The sequence below is a fragment of the Tyto alba genome, unplaced genomic scaffold (assembly GCF_018691265.1).
Source record: "Tyto alba isolate M040663 unplaced genomic scaffold, T.alba_DEE_v4.0 Super-Scaffold_33, whole genome shotgun sequence".
Classification (NCBI taxonomy): domain Eukaryota; kingdom Metazoa; phylum Chordata; class Aves; order Strigiformes; family Tytonidae; genus Tyto; species Tyto alba.
This window is the reverse complement of record NW_024881308.1, coordinates 8,353,716-8,370,364: the sequence shown is the minus strand read 5'-3', so window position 1 is coordinate 8,370,364 and position 16,649 is coordinate 8,353,716. Positions and strand designations below refer to the sequence as shown.

The 16,649-nt window shown below is 45.7% G+C and overlaps 1 protein-coding gene across 2 annotated transcripts; it reads right to left on the bottom strand.

Annotated features, from left to right (window-relative positions):
* Positions 1 to 4,301: 4,301 nt before the first annotated feature.
* LOC104369341 (somatomedin-B and thrombospondin type-1 domain-containing protein-like) lies at positions 4,302 to 16,440 on the bottom strand. 2 transcript variants are annotated; one of them, XM_032993593.2, is made up of 5 exons: positions 16,132 to 16,440; positions 12,647 to 12,841; positions 11,624 to 11,702; positions 9,982 to 10,158; positions 4,302 to 5,257 (listed from the first exon to the last, which is right to left on the bottom strand). In XM_032993593.2, exons 1-5 carry the CDS (start codon positions 16,358 to 16,360, stop codon positions 5,140 to 5,142), a joined length of 798 nt encoding a protein of 265 aa, XP_032849484.2. In that variant the 5' UTR covers positions 16,361 to 16,440; the 3' UTR covers positions 4,302 to 5,139. The 2 variants fall into 2 exon arrangements, with proteins under 2 accessions (XP_032849484.2, XP_042656763.1); XM_042800829.1 differs by having other exon boundaries at positions 5,193 to 5,257; positions 9,976 to 10,158.
* Between the last annotated feature and the right edge of the window lie 209 nt (positions 16,441 to 16,649).

Genomic DNA, 16,649 nt, shown 5'->3' with positions numbered 1-16,649 from the left:
AATTGTGGAATGGTGATAAAAGGAAACCTTGCACCTCCTTTCCAGCATGGACCAGGGTGTGGGACTCGTGACTTTTGAGGAGCATGGGGTCGCATGCTGTGACTCATGAAAAAAGGGTAATATTGTGATATTTATCATCAGACATGGACAAACTGCACCATGGTTCCACCCTTCTCTCTGTCCAATATCAATTTAAGATGTTTACAAGATGCAGCCAAGCACATCCTGTCCTGAATTCATGTCTAGGTCCCACCAGTGTCACAGTGAGTTGCACACATGCGTCGTGGGACAAGAGCAGCTGGGGGCACCATGGACCTGCAGCCTGGATACCCTGCACATCCCTGTGCATTTAAAAAGCTGGTGATTTGCAGAATACATAGAAGAGTTTAAAAGTTAATGTGTTTCACTCATTTTTGAGAATGGAAGAATCAAAGTGTTTAAAAAATAGAAAAAAAGAAACAAAGTATCTTTCTAATATTTGGGTTTGTAATTTTAAACTGCAGAAGACATATTTACAGAACAGAAAAATCTCTGCTGGTTCAGACTCTCCTCTCCTTTCTCACCTCTACTCCTCCACTCGCAGTATCACGACTATCACCAAGCAACTAACATTATAACTGGAAAGGACTTAAAAAAACATCCTCACCATAAAAAAAACACAAACCCACAAATCACAAAAAATGGAAAAGAACGAAAAGAGAGTCAGTTGTCTTAATATTTAGAGACTCAAAATACTCAAAATGAAGGATAAAAAAAATAAGTTTGAAAAGCTAAAGATAACAGAATAGTCTCATTTATGGAGAAGTATTGCTAACTCCTACCATAAAAGCAGAATGTGATCAACTGCTCTGGCCACTGAGCAAAAGAAAATAATAGTTTGTACTTAGAGCAACAAGGCTATTTAAGAAATTACATTTTTTTCTCATTCTTTTTCTTTACCTTTGGCTCCTGAGCTTTCTGTGTATATTTTATCTCTTTTTTACAAATGCATAAGGGCTTTCTCCTTAAGAAAGGAAGTAGATCCTCATACATTCAGATAACTGCAATCCCATATATCATGACATTCAGTGAGCTGATAGGCCTAATGAAGATCCAATGGTAAAAAATGGTCTTTTATCACCTTCTGTTTCAAATGCAGAAGAAAACTGTTGAATCACAGGCTGGACAATACAGAGTTAGGGTGAGAAAAAGCGGAATCCTCCCAGGGGCTCCCTCTCCCTCCATCCCATGACAATAAAAGTTTTCTCTGCAACAGAGAAAATCACATGGCTTCTTCAGCAATTTGTAAAATGGCCTGGATCTTTTGCTTGACTATTAGTCATTAAAAATTGAGATCCTCAGCTTGAAAGCAGCAGGAAGTGTAGGAACATCAGCCGAGCTTAATTTTCCTTTTACATAAATCCAACTCACTGGTGCTTTGGCTCTATTTGCTCTTCCTTTCATCTGGAGCCAGGCTGGTGCCTGGAAGGTGGAGCTGCATGTACACAGCTGGCAGCGACTCATTATCAGTGCCCAACAGGATGATTTATGGAAGATGAGGACTAAGCTGCTGGCTTCATGTACTTGCTGTGGGAGATGTTCTCCTGTTGATACCCAATGGTGAAAGGTTTTTAGCGTTGTCATGGGAACGGCTGTCATCTTCAGTGAACTGCCTCTCCTCAATGTGAGACTGCCTGGCTTGTTTATTGTACTAAGCCATTTTTTAGCAGTATTTTGCCTTGGATTTCCAAGTTTTATCTTTTCCAAAATTCAGGCAGTAGAAATCATGCAGACTAAGATGAAGGACAGTGATAAAGGCCCCACAAGGAAACAGGCAAGACCCAGTCTCTGTCTACATCACAAGCTAATCATTTGTAGGGAGTGACCTGACAGCTTCATTATCTTCTTCTACTTAAAAGGTTCACTCTTGCTCTCACACAGCTTTGCATCTCCCCTTCCTTCCCACAGGAATTTACCCACAGGATTTGTCTGTACAGTCACCTAAGGTGTGGAGGTGAAGCCAGCACACTGCACGGCCCTTTTTATGCTGTGCCAATGCACAAAGACATTTGCAATGTCTTGTTTCATCAAGTGACATAGCTCTGTAGAAATATAGCAGCTATGAGGGTCCCTCAGGGCTAATTCCTTCATACTCCTGCATGCCCAGGCTACGGTGACAGAAGCAAAGACTGGAAGTCCTACCATCAGCAGCTCTTGTGAGGACCTCATGTTTTCAGCTCTCAGGGATGAGGCAGCAGCAAAAAAAACCCCTGACCAACAAGTCATTGGCCATAGGAACAGACTGTTTTGTGCTTACTGATTTAGTATCATGGCTGTCTCACAAGCAGGACCCGAAAGAGAACACTATAAATAAATCACTTTTGTCAATTCAAAACAAGGGGTTTTTCCTCCAATATTTTCCTCAAAACTTGAGAACAACGAGGGGGTTGAATAAAATATTTTGTTTAACTCAGATCATTTCAATCTTGAAATAAAATTCCAAAATCAAAGATCAAAACACTTCACTTAGGAGGTATAAAAACATTTCACCACTTCTAAATCCCCCTCTTTCTATGAAGACTAATCATCAAATGTGGCATGAATTCACAAGCAGTTTCAGTCAACCTAAAATGCATTTAACAAACTTACTGTGAGCCTCCAGAAAATATAATCAAGCCCAGATTCTGTAGAGAGCTGACCCAGAATACTATTTCTGAGCAGTCTATTCTCAAACTTCTCAAGTCTCCACAGCTACCTTCACTCACTTAAGAGACTGATTCTGCAAACTTCCTACACATCAAATTTATATGGAAACTGGCTAGAGTTTCAATAGAGTTTCTGCCAGAATAGGACAAAGTATTATCAAAAGAACCTCTCTTAAGGGCCACTTATTCTCAAGACACTGAAGCAAGAGGGTAGTATTATACCCTGAAAGGTTCACAACCAAACAGATTAATGTCAGGACTAAATATTTGACAGCAAGTACTATGAAAATTTAATAAAAGTCTGACACACAAATATAGTACAGATAACACTTAAGTAATTGGTAAATTAAAGGGATAGCAATTAAGGTGCCACATTGTTTCACTGACGACAATAAAGGCTTTTTTCACTTGACGCTATCATTCATAACTGCAAATACAGCCTTTTCCTACCCAACTGGCTCTAATGTTGTAGGAGACGGGCACTGGGGTGAACACAACTTGTTGGAGACTAAGTTTTTTAAGCATTACTAAGCAAAAATTGCATCCTTTATAGCTTCAGTTCTCAAGTCTGAAAGCACCTCGCACCTGATAAGAGCAGGGTTTCATGTTGTCAAAATTTGGGTAGATTTTGAAAATGAAAAATGTTTCTAATAGGTGGCTCCATTCTGCTCCTGAAATGACCAGCCACCTCCTTACAGTCCAATGGCCCAATATGAGGCTCCTGCAGGACGAAGAAAACCTTCCAATGACTAAATGCTACTATGATCACATATCTCCACCAGGAAAATGAAACTGGCTTCCAGTTTGATAGAAACTCCTCACTGCAAAAACCAAAATGATGTACTCAAGTTACTTATTCCCAAGCCATCGCCCAGAGGATCACACCCCTCTGCTCACAAACCAGCAAGTACTCCTGAGCAGGCCACAAGTTGGTTACAGACTATGTCAGACAGTGAAGCACAAGCCTTTTTATTTTCTTAAAATCTTGCTACTCTGGGATGAGATCACCTCACTGTGAGTCATTAATCCACAAAGACAGCTTGTAACATACAATGAAAAGCTGAGCCGCCTTCTCACATCCCTACTGTACTGGCCAAGAGTCATGAGGCACTTTCAGACCTCATCGCATACACCTCTAAGCATCTCAAGCACATATCCACAGTGCCCTTTAATGTTCCCGTGAAAGACCCTCAGCATGGTCACTAGATAGGTTTCATGATCCAAATCTAGACTAAAGTCAGACTTGAACATCAAAACTCTCTTCTACAGCCACCCCCAGGCACTCTGGTGACCTGAGTTTTGACAAATTTAATTACCTAGATGCTCACCACTGCAGTGTTCTGCCACAAGATGCAAGTCCTTTTTGTACTTTTGTTTAAGCAGATTCAGAAGTATGTGTATATTAAAAGAAACATCACATCCACTTCTGCATAGTGGTAGCTGGACTTCAACCTGTAAATCCTGAGTAGTTCTGGAACTGGACAGCAGCAACCTTGCCCCCAGTCTTACCTGCTAGAGCAGAAGAGTCAGCAGCAAGATTGGCTGGAACAAATTAGGCAGGTTCAGGTGCTAAAGAGATGGTACTACACCAATTAATCAAATAGATACACACTGGGAGAATGTCTCTAGAGTCCTTTATTTTAATTTATTGAAAGGTATGAGTATAAATCAGCAGAATATAAAGAGAATATTTCAAATATTTTCCAGTTGAAAATACAAGGCTATAGCTAGCCCTCCTGACATAGCTGGGGTGATTTCCTACTTAGAGTCCCAGGATTCCACTGAGTTTTGGGGCAACTTGGAAGTGCTCCTTGAAACCTGAAGTCCAAAGGCCCGTCTATACTTGTTACCTTCTATTCTCACAGATCTAAACAGGCTCATTTCTAAGTTTTGCCATTGTCTCATCAGTACAAGATCAACCCTCTGTAAGCCCAAGGATCAATACGAAATGATGAGGCCGAGGAGGGTGAAAACAAAAGAAAAATATATGTAAGCACAAGCAGAAAGCATCCACGAAGAAGAAGTGTCATTGCCATGAAAAGAAGGCACTTGAGTTAATTTCTTTTGCATTTTGATTCTTCATTGAGACTTTAGAAAAATAATTAAACCTGGGTTCATATGGCCTTTTTTGTACAATTTCCTATTTGGTGAATTCTCATTCCTGATAAGAAAGGGGGAATTTGCAAGAAGTCTTCAGGGTCAGACAGTCCTCTCTCAGGGATAGATGGGGAGAAAAAGATTGGCACTACACAGTCAGTCTGATTTCTGTGGAAATCAAGGAGTATATATGGACAGAGAGAGAATTCAGGATGTCTCAGTACAGACAGCAGCTTCTTCAGTAAGTGGGGCCTCTGACATGGAGAAATCATTGTTTTGGTTGTGGTTCCTGCTGCTGCCACACGTTGGTGCCAGACAAGCCATCACAGCACTCGCTTGCTGTGACTGTCAGGAGAAGTTAGATGAACAAGAAGCTGTGAACAGAAGGACAGGAGCAAGCGTCCAGCTGGCGAATTCTCTTCCAGGTTCCCTTGCACTGAGGGTTTCCTACTGCCTGCCAGTGCAACAGCTGATTTCTGAAACACAGCGATAAGAGGGAGAAAGTTAAGGTTCTGCACCTCAGCTGCAGGGCAGCCAGCTGTACAGTAGGGGCTTAAATCACTCAGTAAATCCCATTTATTTTGCTAACATCCATTTTCCCTCCATGGACCCAATTCTGCCTTTCTACTGCTGTAGAGAAGAAGCAACCACAGTAACACCCATAGGATTATAACAGCGTGAAGTAAAGCCACAATCAGTCAGGAACACTGGACTGGAAAAACCCAGAGCAGCACATACTGTAGCTGTTAAATCCAAAAGGATTCACAGAAACCCCCTCAAGGTGCCCAGCATTGCATGCAACAACTCACAAACCATGCCCACATCCCCACAACTCCTGTACTGAAACACTTGACAAGTTGCAAAGTGGGCAAAACACCTCTTTCTCCATTTTTCCTTGTAACACCATGCTCCCTCTCAGCAGGCAGAGCTCTGTTGCCACCCATAGCCGTTGAGATGGTGACTAAGCACCCAGCACACGATACACAGCCCATGTCTGTGTGAGCGGGCGCAGGGACACAAGCATCTCTGGATAGCCACCTTAGTGGAACACTTGCCTAAGCTTTTCCACCTTGCTAAGAGCTACACACTAACACAGCTTCTGGATGGCAGCTGGTCAGAGGCACCAGACCCACAAGTGTTAGAACAAGGCTACTCACAAGCCACTTAAGTGGAGGACAAAAAAACAACCAACCAACCCATCCCTTTTCTCCCAGGCAGTCCATCCGTACATTGACCAGAAAAAATACCCTGAACAGAGAAATACCCTCTTAAAACAAGCAAGCAGATCCACAGGCCATTTGTCACAAGCGGTGGCTGCCTAATCAATGCTGGCCTGATGGCCACAGAAACTGAAATTTTGCTATAGCACTGTGCTCCTTCCCAGATTTTAGGATTTAGTGGTTTAAGGGAATTCCTCACATCAGTGTGTGCCAGCCCTGACCTTTGGAGAAACACAAATACCACAACTGGATCAATCCTTGCCCCATGCAGAGAGCTGCCCACAGAACAGTCCAACAGACCCCTAACTTCTGCTTGTTTTATAGTTCTGTGGAAATTGGAATTATTGCTCTAGCCCCACAAAGATAACCCTGCCCTTGGTTTAATTAGATGTCATGCTCCAGAGCAGGTATTTATGCATCACACATAGTTGGAAAAGGCTCACTGTATTTTTCTTTTGACTTGGAGTCATTTCAAAATACCAGAATCTGCACAGGGAGGATTAAGATCCCAGATAAAGCAGGCTGCACACAGAGCAGTCCCATACTCTTCAAAATTCTGGGCTTCAGCTTTACCTTTAAAAGGCTTTACTCCTTAAACACAGAAGCTAAACCTGCTTACTCTCATCTTGCTAGTGAGGAAGGCATATACTGCCTTCGCTAGAAATCAAGTCCATCCATCCTCTCTCTCTCTCCATGCCATGAGCATGGACATAAGTTGCTGCAGTTTGGACATTTATGTGCTACAACTGCTCCATCTTGCTCCAGATGATGAAGAGCAGCTGATCCTCCTAGACACAGGCTGAGTAACAATTTCACAGATGTCAAGTCTGTGCTTTATTTGTAGATCTTTCAGAAGATGATCCAAAATTAACAGATCAATTTCCCAATTCGATGCTCTGTCTTGTTTATCTCATAACCTTCTAGAAGAAAGAAGCCAATGCAAGCTAGATTATCCTAGCTATCCTTCTCTGATGGCCACAGATCTGGCCATAAATCAAGGACTTTGAGAAACCTGAGCTTACATAACAGGGGTTAAAATGGACTAGTATTTTCTACAGAGTGGGAGACAAGTGGAAGGCACGGATAACAAGCATCTCCCTCTAACTTGAAGCATTTATAAGCCAGACTCCACTTAGACACAAGAAGATAATTAGGAAACACTCATCAAAATATACCAGCACTGCTGAGTTTATTTTAAACTGTCAGATGTTTTCCTTCCTGAGAGTCACTCTTGGAACAATATCTCAGGGAACTAAATGCTGGCACAAGCTGTCGAACTGCCAGGGCAAGAAGCAAAGCGCAGCACGGCGTGGGTGGGACAGGAGCAGCAGCCCCCAGGACCCGGCCGGCGGGCAATGGCACAGGTCAGCCAGCAAAACCACTGCCCTCAGGTCACCACAAACGGTCCACGTCTCATGGCAAAAACACCGGCAAAAATTAAAAATGAGGGTGAACTGAGTATACAGCCAGAGACTTGCGAATATCTAGGCAAACGCAACACGCGCTGCATCCTCGGCTCTGCCACCAGCTTTGACCTCCCACCATCCTCTCTCCCAAGGCAGCAGGTGCTTTTCCATCTTCTTCCACCTTTCTTTACAAGCATCACATTTATGCCCTCCACATCTGGCCAGTGAATCCCAGCCTGAGGAACTCACCATGCGACCCCCTCAGAGCACTGCTCCCTTGCAAGGCTGCATGCTCAGGTAAGGCCACTTACTCTAACAGAAGGCAGAAGCCCTTTCACAGACATTTGCCTCATCCCACTCAATGGCTTTTCCCACCAACATCCCGATTTCTTCTCAGTGATCACAGAGGTCAGTTTTTTCCTCCATGAAACCTGGTAAAAAAAGTATATTATTTCTAGAAACAAATTAGGGGATGTCTCTGCTCATATAAAGAATACCTATAATAAATACTTGCACTTGAGATGTTGATATGAAGAAAATCAAGCAAGATATCCAGCCCTGGACAATCTCCTTGACCCATCAGTGTAAGGTCAAATAGTGATAAAAAACACCAGCCCATGCCCTGGAGGTTATCTATCTAGGGGATACATGAGAGTTATCTAAAAGATCCATGTGAAACACAAGGAAGGCTTCGTGCACACACTCATAGGATGAGGAAGCTGCTGACCAGAGACATCATTCATGTTCCACCTGCCAGTCACGCATTCACCTCTGACAAAGCTGCCCAGCACTGCTGGTTCACGGAGGCTTAAAGTGTATTGCCATTGCCTTTTGTAGATAGGAGCTTTGTCCACAGCTCGGGCCAGCCCAGGCCAGCCCTGCCTGTCCTCCAAGCCTATGTCACTATGGAAATGAACCCAGGTGAACACACACAGTACCTCAGCTTGGCACACACACAGAGCGCTCATACCTGCCTAGAAAATGCCACAGACGTGACAGGCAGTAACACTGGAGGGGTAAAAGCTCACTGTGTTAAAAGTTGGCTTCCCTCTCACATATCAATAATGAAATGAACCCACCAGTTCATCTTGCAGACCTCTAGCAAGACTGGGAACAATTTCTAGGCTCTGATCAATTGGGATGGATTTAAACCATCTGCTGAGATGCGGGCTGAGTCTTAACTTCAGTGAACCAGTCACCATTCACCCCAACTCCATTATCACTACCCCTCTCCAGCCTTCAGCCTGCCAATACCTGACGACCAGATCATCATTCCTAAAGGACACAGTCCTGTTTTCTTTGTGTTCCTATTCTACATACAGTGATGTTCACCAGATCAGATGAATGAAAATGCCCCCCTCTTTTCACAGCCCAGTGAGGAAATTAATTCTTGAATATAGTTTTTTTTTTTTTTTTTTATTTTGCTTAATCTGATGTTCCTGTCTGGCTCCAAGGTTTCAGTAAAATAACATTATTGTAAGCTTTTATAATCATTTATCTGTTGAATGCAGGTAAGAGCTACTTCTGGCCACATCAGTTAAGATTTTTTTCTTCTTTATCTAAAAGCTTTTGGAACCTTTGTACATAACAAGCTGAGGCAGGGAAGGAAAAGACTCTAATGTGACTTCCTCTTACTAAAAGCCTGAAAAACCCCTGCCTAAAAAGTCCATTACTAGCAGTCTTGGTAGTGCAATAATTTGTGTGCTTGAGGTCTGACAATTCTCGTTCTAATTAAAATGAGCTTATTTCAACATTTATGTAAGTTTTAAAAATACCCCGGCCCAGAACTGATGGGCAATGACTTTCTCAGGCAGGTCTGCTAACCAGTATCAAAGGATGCCTTTAATAAAGTAACAACAGAGTCAAGAGCATCAGGATAAAAGCAGTGCCGAAGCTGTGCCTCCAGTGACCACAGCAGAGGCTTGGGAGCCAGGACTTCTCTGTTGCTGGCTCTGCCACAGATGTGTTTTGCAGCTTTGAGACATTCCCTTCATCTTTGCTGGAGTCTGCCCAGACTGTACAACCTGGGTGGTCCCCATCAATCACCCCAGAGCTGCTTCAACTTTCCAGAGAAAGGATGCTAAAAGTGCAAATCTTTAACAGTACCTCCATCCAACCTCAGGTGCCAGCACACACCCCACGCCCCTAAGCCAGCTGCCACTCGCCAGAAATACTCATAAAGGGTCACTTGTAGAAACAAAATCCCTGGTGCTTAAACCTCAGAAACAGATTTGGTTTTACTTGACATCTGACAGGACTGTCAACATTAGACACACGGCTGGAGTGTCTTTTAAACACAAAAACTCCACAACTGTGACACTTAAAAATCAGTGACATTTAGCAGACTAAGTGCAGGTACTCCCACACTTCAGTCCTGGCTCTGCCACTGACTTAATAGATAAACTTCACCAGGTCATTTAATCTCTGCAAGAAACTCATGGTGTGCAACAAAGACCAACTAACATAAGTAGAGTGCTCCAGAGAGCTGCATGCAATGCATTATGAAACTGGGACAAGCAGATCAACGGAGAAGAATGAAAAATTCAACATGAAAACAAAAGCTAAAACTCTTACTTTTTGCTTCCACTTCCGTCCCCGTAACAATGTAGACTTCTGGAGTCTAAAGCCGGGTGCTGACAATCCACACAGACGGTGTGGCCCTCCCTGAGATAGTGCATCCAGTGAGTGTACGAGTGGTGGCTCTGCAAGCAGCCCGGCATGATGGCCACCAGCTGGAATTCAACACAGTACCTGCAACCAAAATAACTGAGTTGGTTAGCTCAAGAACCAGACTAGAGCCCTCCAAGGGACTGGAAAAGCCAGACTTTAAATTGGGTGACGACAGATTAAAGAAATTAAAGAAAAACAAAAAAGCCAAAAAAAAAAACCCACGCACCCAAGATCATAAAAAACAGAACATGTGGTGTACTTGCATTTTGACAAGGTCAAATGGGGAATAAAACTACCCTGCTGGTGTTTTCAACTAATATATCAAAAAATACCAGGTATTACTGGCATCTGTTTTTACAAATAAAGACACAGATTGGTCAAGCATTTGCCTAAAGCCAAAAAAACCCAACAGACCCATCTTCTGATTCCAAGTCTGGTATCCATCTGCTGAACCACAGTTTCTCTATCATCTACTCTCAGTTACTTATAATGGGTTTTGTAGAGCAGCTTGCAACAGGAGCTAAGATTCAGTCTGTAAAGGTTTTCCTTGTGATGACCTCCCTCTTAAAAGACAGGGTGAGGCTGACATATCTCAGTGGGAGGACTACCAGATTAACACAGTACTTCTGCCCTGCTCAGACTTTTCTGTGCTGATTTTAACCAAACCTGAGAGAAAAGCCCAAAGAACTGGCCTTGTTTGGAAGGGAAAGCCAAGGAAGTTCAGTAATCATATATGAACACAACAGAGAATTGGCTTCTAGTCTAGACTGGCTCTTTATCAGTCATCACACAGATTTCCAAACACCCTCAAGTAGCACACTGAACTGTGTGAGCCGTTTGCTTCCTTGTCTTATCTGAGGGAAAGAGAGCAAAGATAAATACGCGTGCAATAGAGCTGTGCTCACATTTTTGAATTGTACAGGGAGAAGGCTTAGCTAATGAGAAGTCCAAGGGAGACTCAGGATGAACAGATGCTCTTTCCTTCGGACACTTAAGTGAGAGGGATGGCTGCACCCATGCACTATGGAAATACATGTACAACAGCACGTGGAGAATTAAATCAACAAGTGCACGGATGCTTCATGCTGCAAGAGCAGCTCCGGGAAACTCCGCACAGTGTTTACAGGAGTGGCAGCTCTCAAAAAGGAACAGGCAAACCACCAGAGACTGCAATAAGAACCCCTGGGGAATAACTAGCTTGCAAAGCTGTGGACAAGGGGTTACAGGGTGGAAGATAACCTTTCCCATCAGCACTGTGTTGCTGCTAGCGATGATGCCAACTGGGAAAGAAGAGGACTGGGAAGGCTGATGCCAGCTCCCCTGTGTTCGAGGCACCATCTCTGTGTGTGCTGCTCTGCCTCTGGGCTGGTGTCCCAAACACAGAGGAGCTGCTGCTGAGGGAAGAGCAGCACCCTGCTCTAATGAAGTGCCGCCCTTCTGCTGGGAACACTGGTTCCGATCGGCAAAAAGCTGAGCCCAAAACTGCAACCAGATAGACATCAAAGGTGGAGTATGACTGAGCCCCCGTTCTGAGCCTCCTACTTACCCTGCTCTTTCATTGCCATCAGCTGCAGCTCTTTTTTTCCTTGCTTTTCCAAACCCTCCTGTTGTTATTAATGCTGGGACTGTGTATATCAAAGAGAAAGAGTACGTAACATAAGCAGCAATACGGCACTGAGGTTATGTCTGCAAAACAGTAAAGATGGGCCTTTAATGTCATACGGTTTTATCTTCAGCAGGGGACAAAAACAGTTCCAACATTGTATATTCATATTATCCATGGCTGTCAACCATTTCACTGGAAAGAGAATCTGTACTCTTGTCAGATTTTTGCCTGACCAGAGTGAGCCTACCTATCAGCCACAACCAAAAGACAGAGTGGGGAGACAATATTCACTTAATACCAACTCTCAACAGGTTTGAAGAAGTCAGTTGCAGTCAACATCCAGACTAGACAGATTTTGACGCCAAAATATCAATAAAAATTACAAGTAGTTCTTCTGAAAATCAGTAAAGGTATGTCATGAAAAGCTGATTTGAACAAACTGAAATCAGGCTTTTTCTCTAGAAATTAGTTGGAGGTCTCCTCTGCCTGCACTCTGCTCCAGTGCAGAGAAGGCATATCTTCCCTTTAATGGGTATTGCTCCTTCACGACATTTTGCAGATGACACATAAAGTAAAAAAAAAATAAATTAAAACCAAAAAATTTTTAAAAAGAAGTGCTCAACACCCACTTACAGAAGTTTTAAACAGGCATAAATCTACCAAATCTATCAAAATTACCAGAGATGTACACTTGTATAAGTAAGATCACAACAGGCCTGTAACATTTGCCTTCTGAACACAAGCAAATGGCAAATACCAGTTTCAGACCCCGTCCCAGGGAGGATATCTCTAAGACCCTGTGTGCAGAGCTCAGTTCTCAGTTACACCAGACAGGCCCAGAGCAAACATGCTGGTGTCTGAAAACAACCCTTTTCCAACATGATAAAGAAAGATCAGCTCTGCTGACCCAAACAACTGTCCTCCCCCCGATTACCCAGACGCTTACATTTTCAGTGGACTTACTCAAGGACTGTTTGCACTCTGCTCCTTGCCGAGTCCAGTACTCCACGCAGCCAGCTCTCTCCTCCAGAGGTGGGCATGCCTCTCCTCCGTTCCTGGGCTCCTGGATGACATGCCTCCTCCGAACACGGTACGTTGTCTTGCAAGGCTCTGCGCAGCCACTCCAGACACTCCACTGGGATACGACACAGGGGATAACTGGAGGAAGAGTAACAGAGGGATGTGGAAGGTCATAGAAATGATGCCAGTGACATGCCTTCTCCAGAAAAGACACTTTTCAACATAGCTCACTACAACCTTCCTAATTTCACACCTGTCCCACAGTTGAGTTGGGCAGGGGAAGAGCAGGAGGAAAGGGAGGGTGTTGAAGATCCTTCATGCAGATAAGGCCCAAAATCGTATTGACTTCTCTTTTGAGATGTCACACAGCAAATGATGACCACCCATGGAGTTTGGACCATCGCATGGCAGGCTGGAGTTGAGTCGAAAAATCAAAATTAAATACAATGGCTTCCACTTTGTATGTGTTGGAACCAATCCCAAAATATTCTGAGGATGTGACTCAGGACTTTGAGTTTTGGGAACCTGAACTAAATAATGCTTCAAAAATCTTCACATCATTGAGCATCCCTACTTGCTCTCACATAGTATCCAAGATGCTAAACTCCTAAGCTTTGGCCTCCATGCAACTAAATAAATGTCTTCCTTCAGCATTCAACATCCCATCCATTCAGCTGGAAACACACCGGTACCATTCCCTGTGTCACATATCCCATTTTGTGATCTCATCCCCATAAGCATGCCTATAGCTGAATTTCACAGGATTGAAACTTTGGAGAGAACTATCAAGAATGGATTCCTTATCAAGGAATCATTCGAGCACAAGAGCATTCACCTGCTGGTCTCTCTCAAAGGCCATCTGGAACCATAGCCCATGCATCAGTTATACTTAACCAACACAATCAAAGCATCAAGAATACCTTTGGAGAAAAACACTTGCAGGTCAGCCCGGATTCACATATTATTTTTGCCCCACTTATTCTCGGTTGGCTACAGTCCCTCTCCTTGCATTTCTTTATCTTATGACTGATCTGGGCCAGTGTATGACAATACACCACACCAGCACTTCCAAGGACATCAAACTTCAGTAGTAGCAGTGAATAGGTGTCTCATCAGGCTCCCTACCTTGCTGGTGCAGCCACTGGGTGCCTCACGCACACAGGGATCCGCTAAAGGCCAGCACACACCACCTTACATGCACTAAGAGAAGGGCTGCACTTGCAAACTACCTTCCACCAAAGTCCCTGTGAGTACTCAAGAGGCAAACTACCCAAGGACAGAAACATTTGACCCGTGACACTGAGTTCAGGCATGAGGAATTCCCTGGTTCTGAGTCAAGCTCCACTACTAATCTATCACTCAATTTAAAGATGCGAATGAACCCATTCAAATCTATTAAGAGCCACTATGCTCAGCACCTTACAGTAACAGGCATTTGCACTCCGATTTACAAAGGCATTCTAAAGCCTGAGTCCCACTGATTCCATTGGGACATAAGCTGCTAAATGCTGCTGCAAATCCCAGCCCTTCCAAGCAGCTCAGGCTTGATACTTCAATTTATTCTCCCAGTGAAAACAGATAAACCCTAATTACTGCATTAAACTAATCTGAAACTGCCCTTGTCTTCCAAAACTTTAGGAAGATCTTTCAAATGCTACTGTTTTTCTTCTTTGTCTAAAGTCACCACAAACAGCTATTTAAACCTATTAAATAATTAGAAATTCAATCAATTATCTAAGTAATTGAGATGTTTCATATACACACCAGTGCACCACAAAAAAAGCCTGTGCATTGGATTTTAGGCTTCCGAACATTACAATCCTTCTGTGTATCTGATTTATTCAGAATATTCTGTTCTCTTCAGGTTTGTTTGGTGCCAGATATAAATGTCTCTGCTTTAATATTCTGCTCTACAAGTCAGTTTAATAAAGTAGCTCTTCAGTGCTAGGAGAAATAAGACTACTGAAAAAAGGCCAGGCTACAAAGGCAATACAAGACAAAGTAGAACTGGGTCCTTTGCATCCAGCACAAATAAATCATAAGAAATAACACAGAAATACCCTATCCAGCACAAACCCAGCTTCCTCGCCTGATCGCCGTTAGCAGGATGCTGTTATTCCTCCGGTGAGCCACAGGATGGCACCGGGCTGGCAGCGAGGGCTGCAGCTGGGACACCCCTACCGCTGTAAAGGTGCCCAGCACCGAAGGGGAGCAGTGAGTGCCCGTTGCTATCCCCTCACAACGCGTAACACGGGCCTGCAAACACATTTTCCTTATTACTCTTCTGTAATATAAAGAATAGACACGAGAGGTTCCTGCCTACCCCAGTTACCCCTAATGGCCAGGGACAGGAGCGGGATTCAGGCGCAGGGGCACTGAAGGAGCACCCAACAGCCCAGCCGTGTTCAGACATCAGAGGCTCTGGGGCACCCAGCACCCACACACCCCTCCCCTGACAGCCCCAGCAACAGGGTGGCCAAGCTGCACCCTCCCTGCAGCCCCGGGGTGCCCGGCCTCAGGGCAGAGATGAGGCAGCTCGACAGGAGCCCGTAGGTGGTACTTTTATGCTCACTGCTCTCTGCTGCACTTGGGAGCTGTTGGTCTGCATAGCCTGTTTAAATCATTTTGGAATTAACTTATTTCCCCCCAATTTTCCAGCTCTCTCTCTCAAGCAAAAAGGCAATTAAATCACAGGAATGTCTGCCCATCTGTCTAGAGCAAAAGTCTGCTAAGGCATAGCGATGCAGGTTTGAAAAACAAAACAAAACAAAAAAAGGGCATTATGTGAGTGGGTAAGACTTCTTGAGGATGTTGTTTATGGGAAGGGAATATGAGGTTGCACCACCCGCTAAAATAATTTATCTCCTTAATTCACATCCGCACTTTATCAGAAGACATTCATGGAGGGAGTGCTGCTGCACTCCGCGGGAAGGCAGCGCTGCCCAGGGACCCCGGCACTCGGCTGCACGGGCACTGCGGACGAGGCTCTCGCCAGATCAGATGCTGCGGCCACACGCTGCCGATGCCTTCTGCGGGGAAACACGGGCTGACAGGAGCCGCGCATTCGATCCCACCCATAGTAACACAATCCACGGGAGGGAAAAGGGATTGGGGGATTCTGACTCCGTCAGGAAACGTCCCATTTCACATTTCTGTCCTGTACGAACATGCAGCATCCTGGCGCGCCCGGCCAGCTACCTGCTCCCAGAATCTCCACAGACCAGCTACACCCCAGCATCTCCCAGAGCCACCAGCCGGCTGGGGAGCGAAGCGCCTGCAGCATCCCTCCTCCGGGCATCGCCGCCCGCCCGCTCTCGCTCTTCCCCCCGGCGGAGCGGAGCCCCTCGGGCGGGCAGCCGCCGCTCGGCTCGGGGCGGCAGCGGCCACAGCCGGAGCCGGGCGCTGCCGCCGCCCCGCCGGCCACTCACCTGGGCACGCCTCGGCGTAGTCGTGGCAGCAGTCGAGGGTGCGGGCACACGCCTGGTCGCAGTAGCAGGGCCCGCGGGAGCCGTCGGGCCGGCGGCCGGCGCTGAGGCAGGCCGGGTCGCGGCCCGGGCAGCACAGCCCGCGGGCGGCGCAGCCGGCGGCGGCGCGGCGGGGCAGGGCGGGCAGCGCCAGCAGCGCCAGCACGGCGGCCCAGGGGGGACCCCCGGCCATGGGGGACGCGGCGCCGGCGCCCACCCGCGCTGCCCGGCCCGCGGGGACGGCTCGCCGGCGCGGGGAGAGGGCGCGGAGCGGGGAGCAGCCGACCCGCCTCTCCCGCGGCGCGGCGCGGCGCGGAGCGGGGCGGGCGGCGGGGCGGGCCGGGCCCGGCGGGGCGTGGGGCAGCGGCGGGGCGTGGGGCAGCCAGACCCCGCGCCGCGGCACTTGGCCCTTGCACCCATGTCCTTTACTTTCCCGACGCTTTCAGAACGTTTCTTTGCCTTAACCGTCGTGGCATCTCACG

Excerpts from the sequence above, each read along its gene's own strand:
- LOC104369341 (XM_032993593.2), bottom strand. The coding sequence starts at position 16,360 with ATGGCCGGGGGTCCCCCCTGGGCCGCCGTGCTGGCGCTGCTGGCGCTG. Across the intron at positions 12,842-16,131 it reads CTACGCCGAGGCGTGCCCAG|TTATCCCCTGTGTCGTATCC; the intron begins GTGAGTGGCCGG and ends CTCTTCCTCCAG. Across the intron at positions 11,703-12,646 it reads AGAGTGCAAACAGTCCTTGA|TCCCAGCATTAATAACAACA; the intron begins GTAAGTCCACTG and ends TGATATACACAG.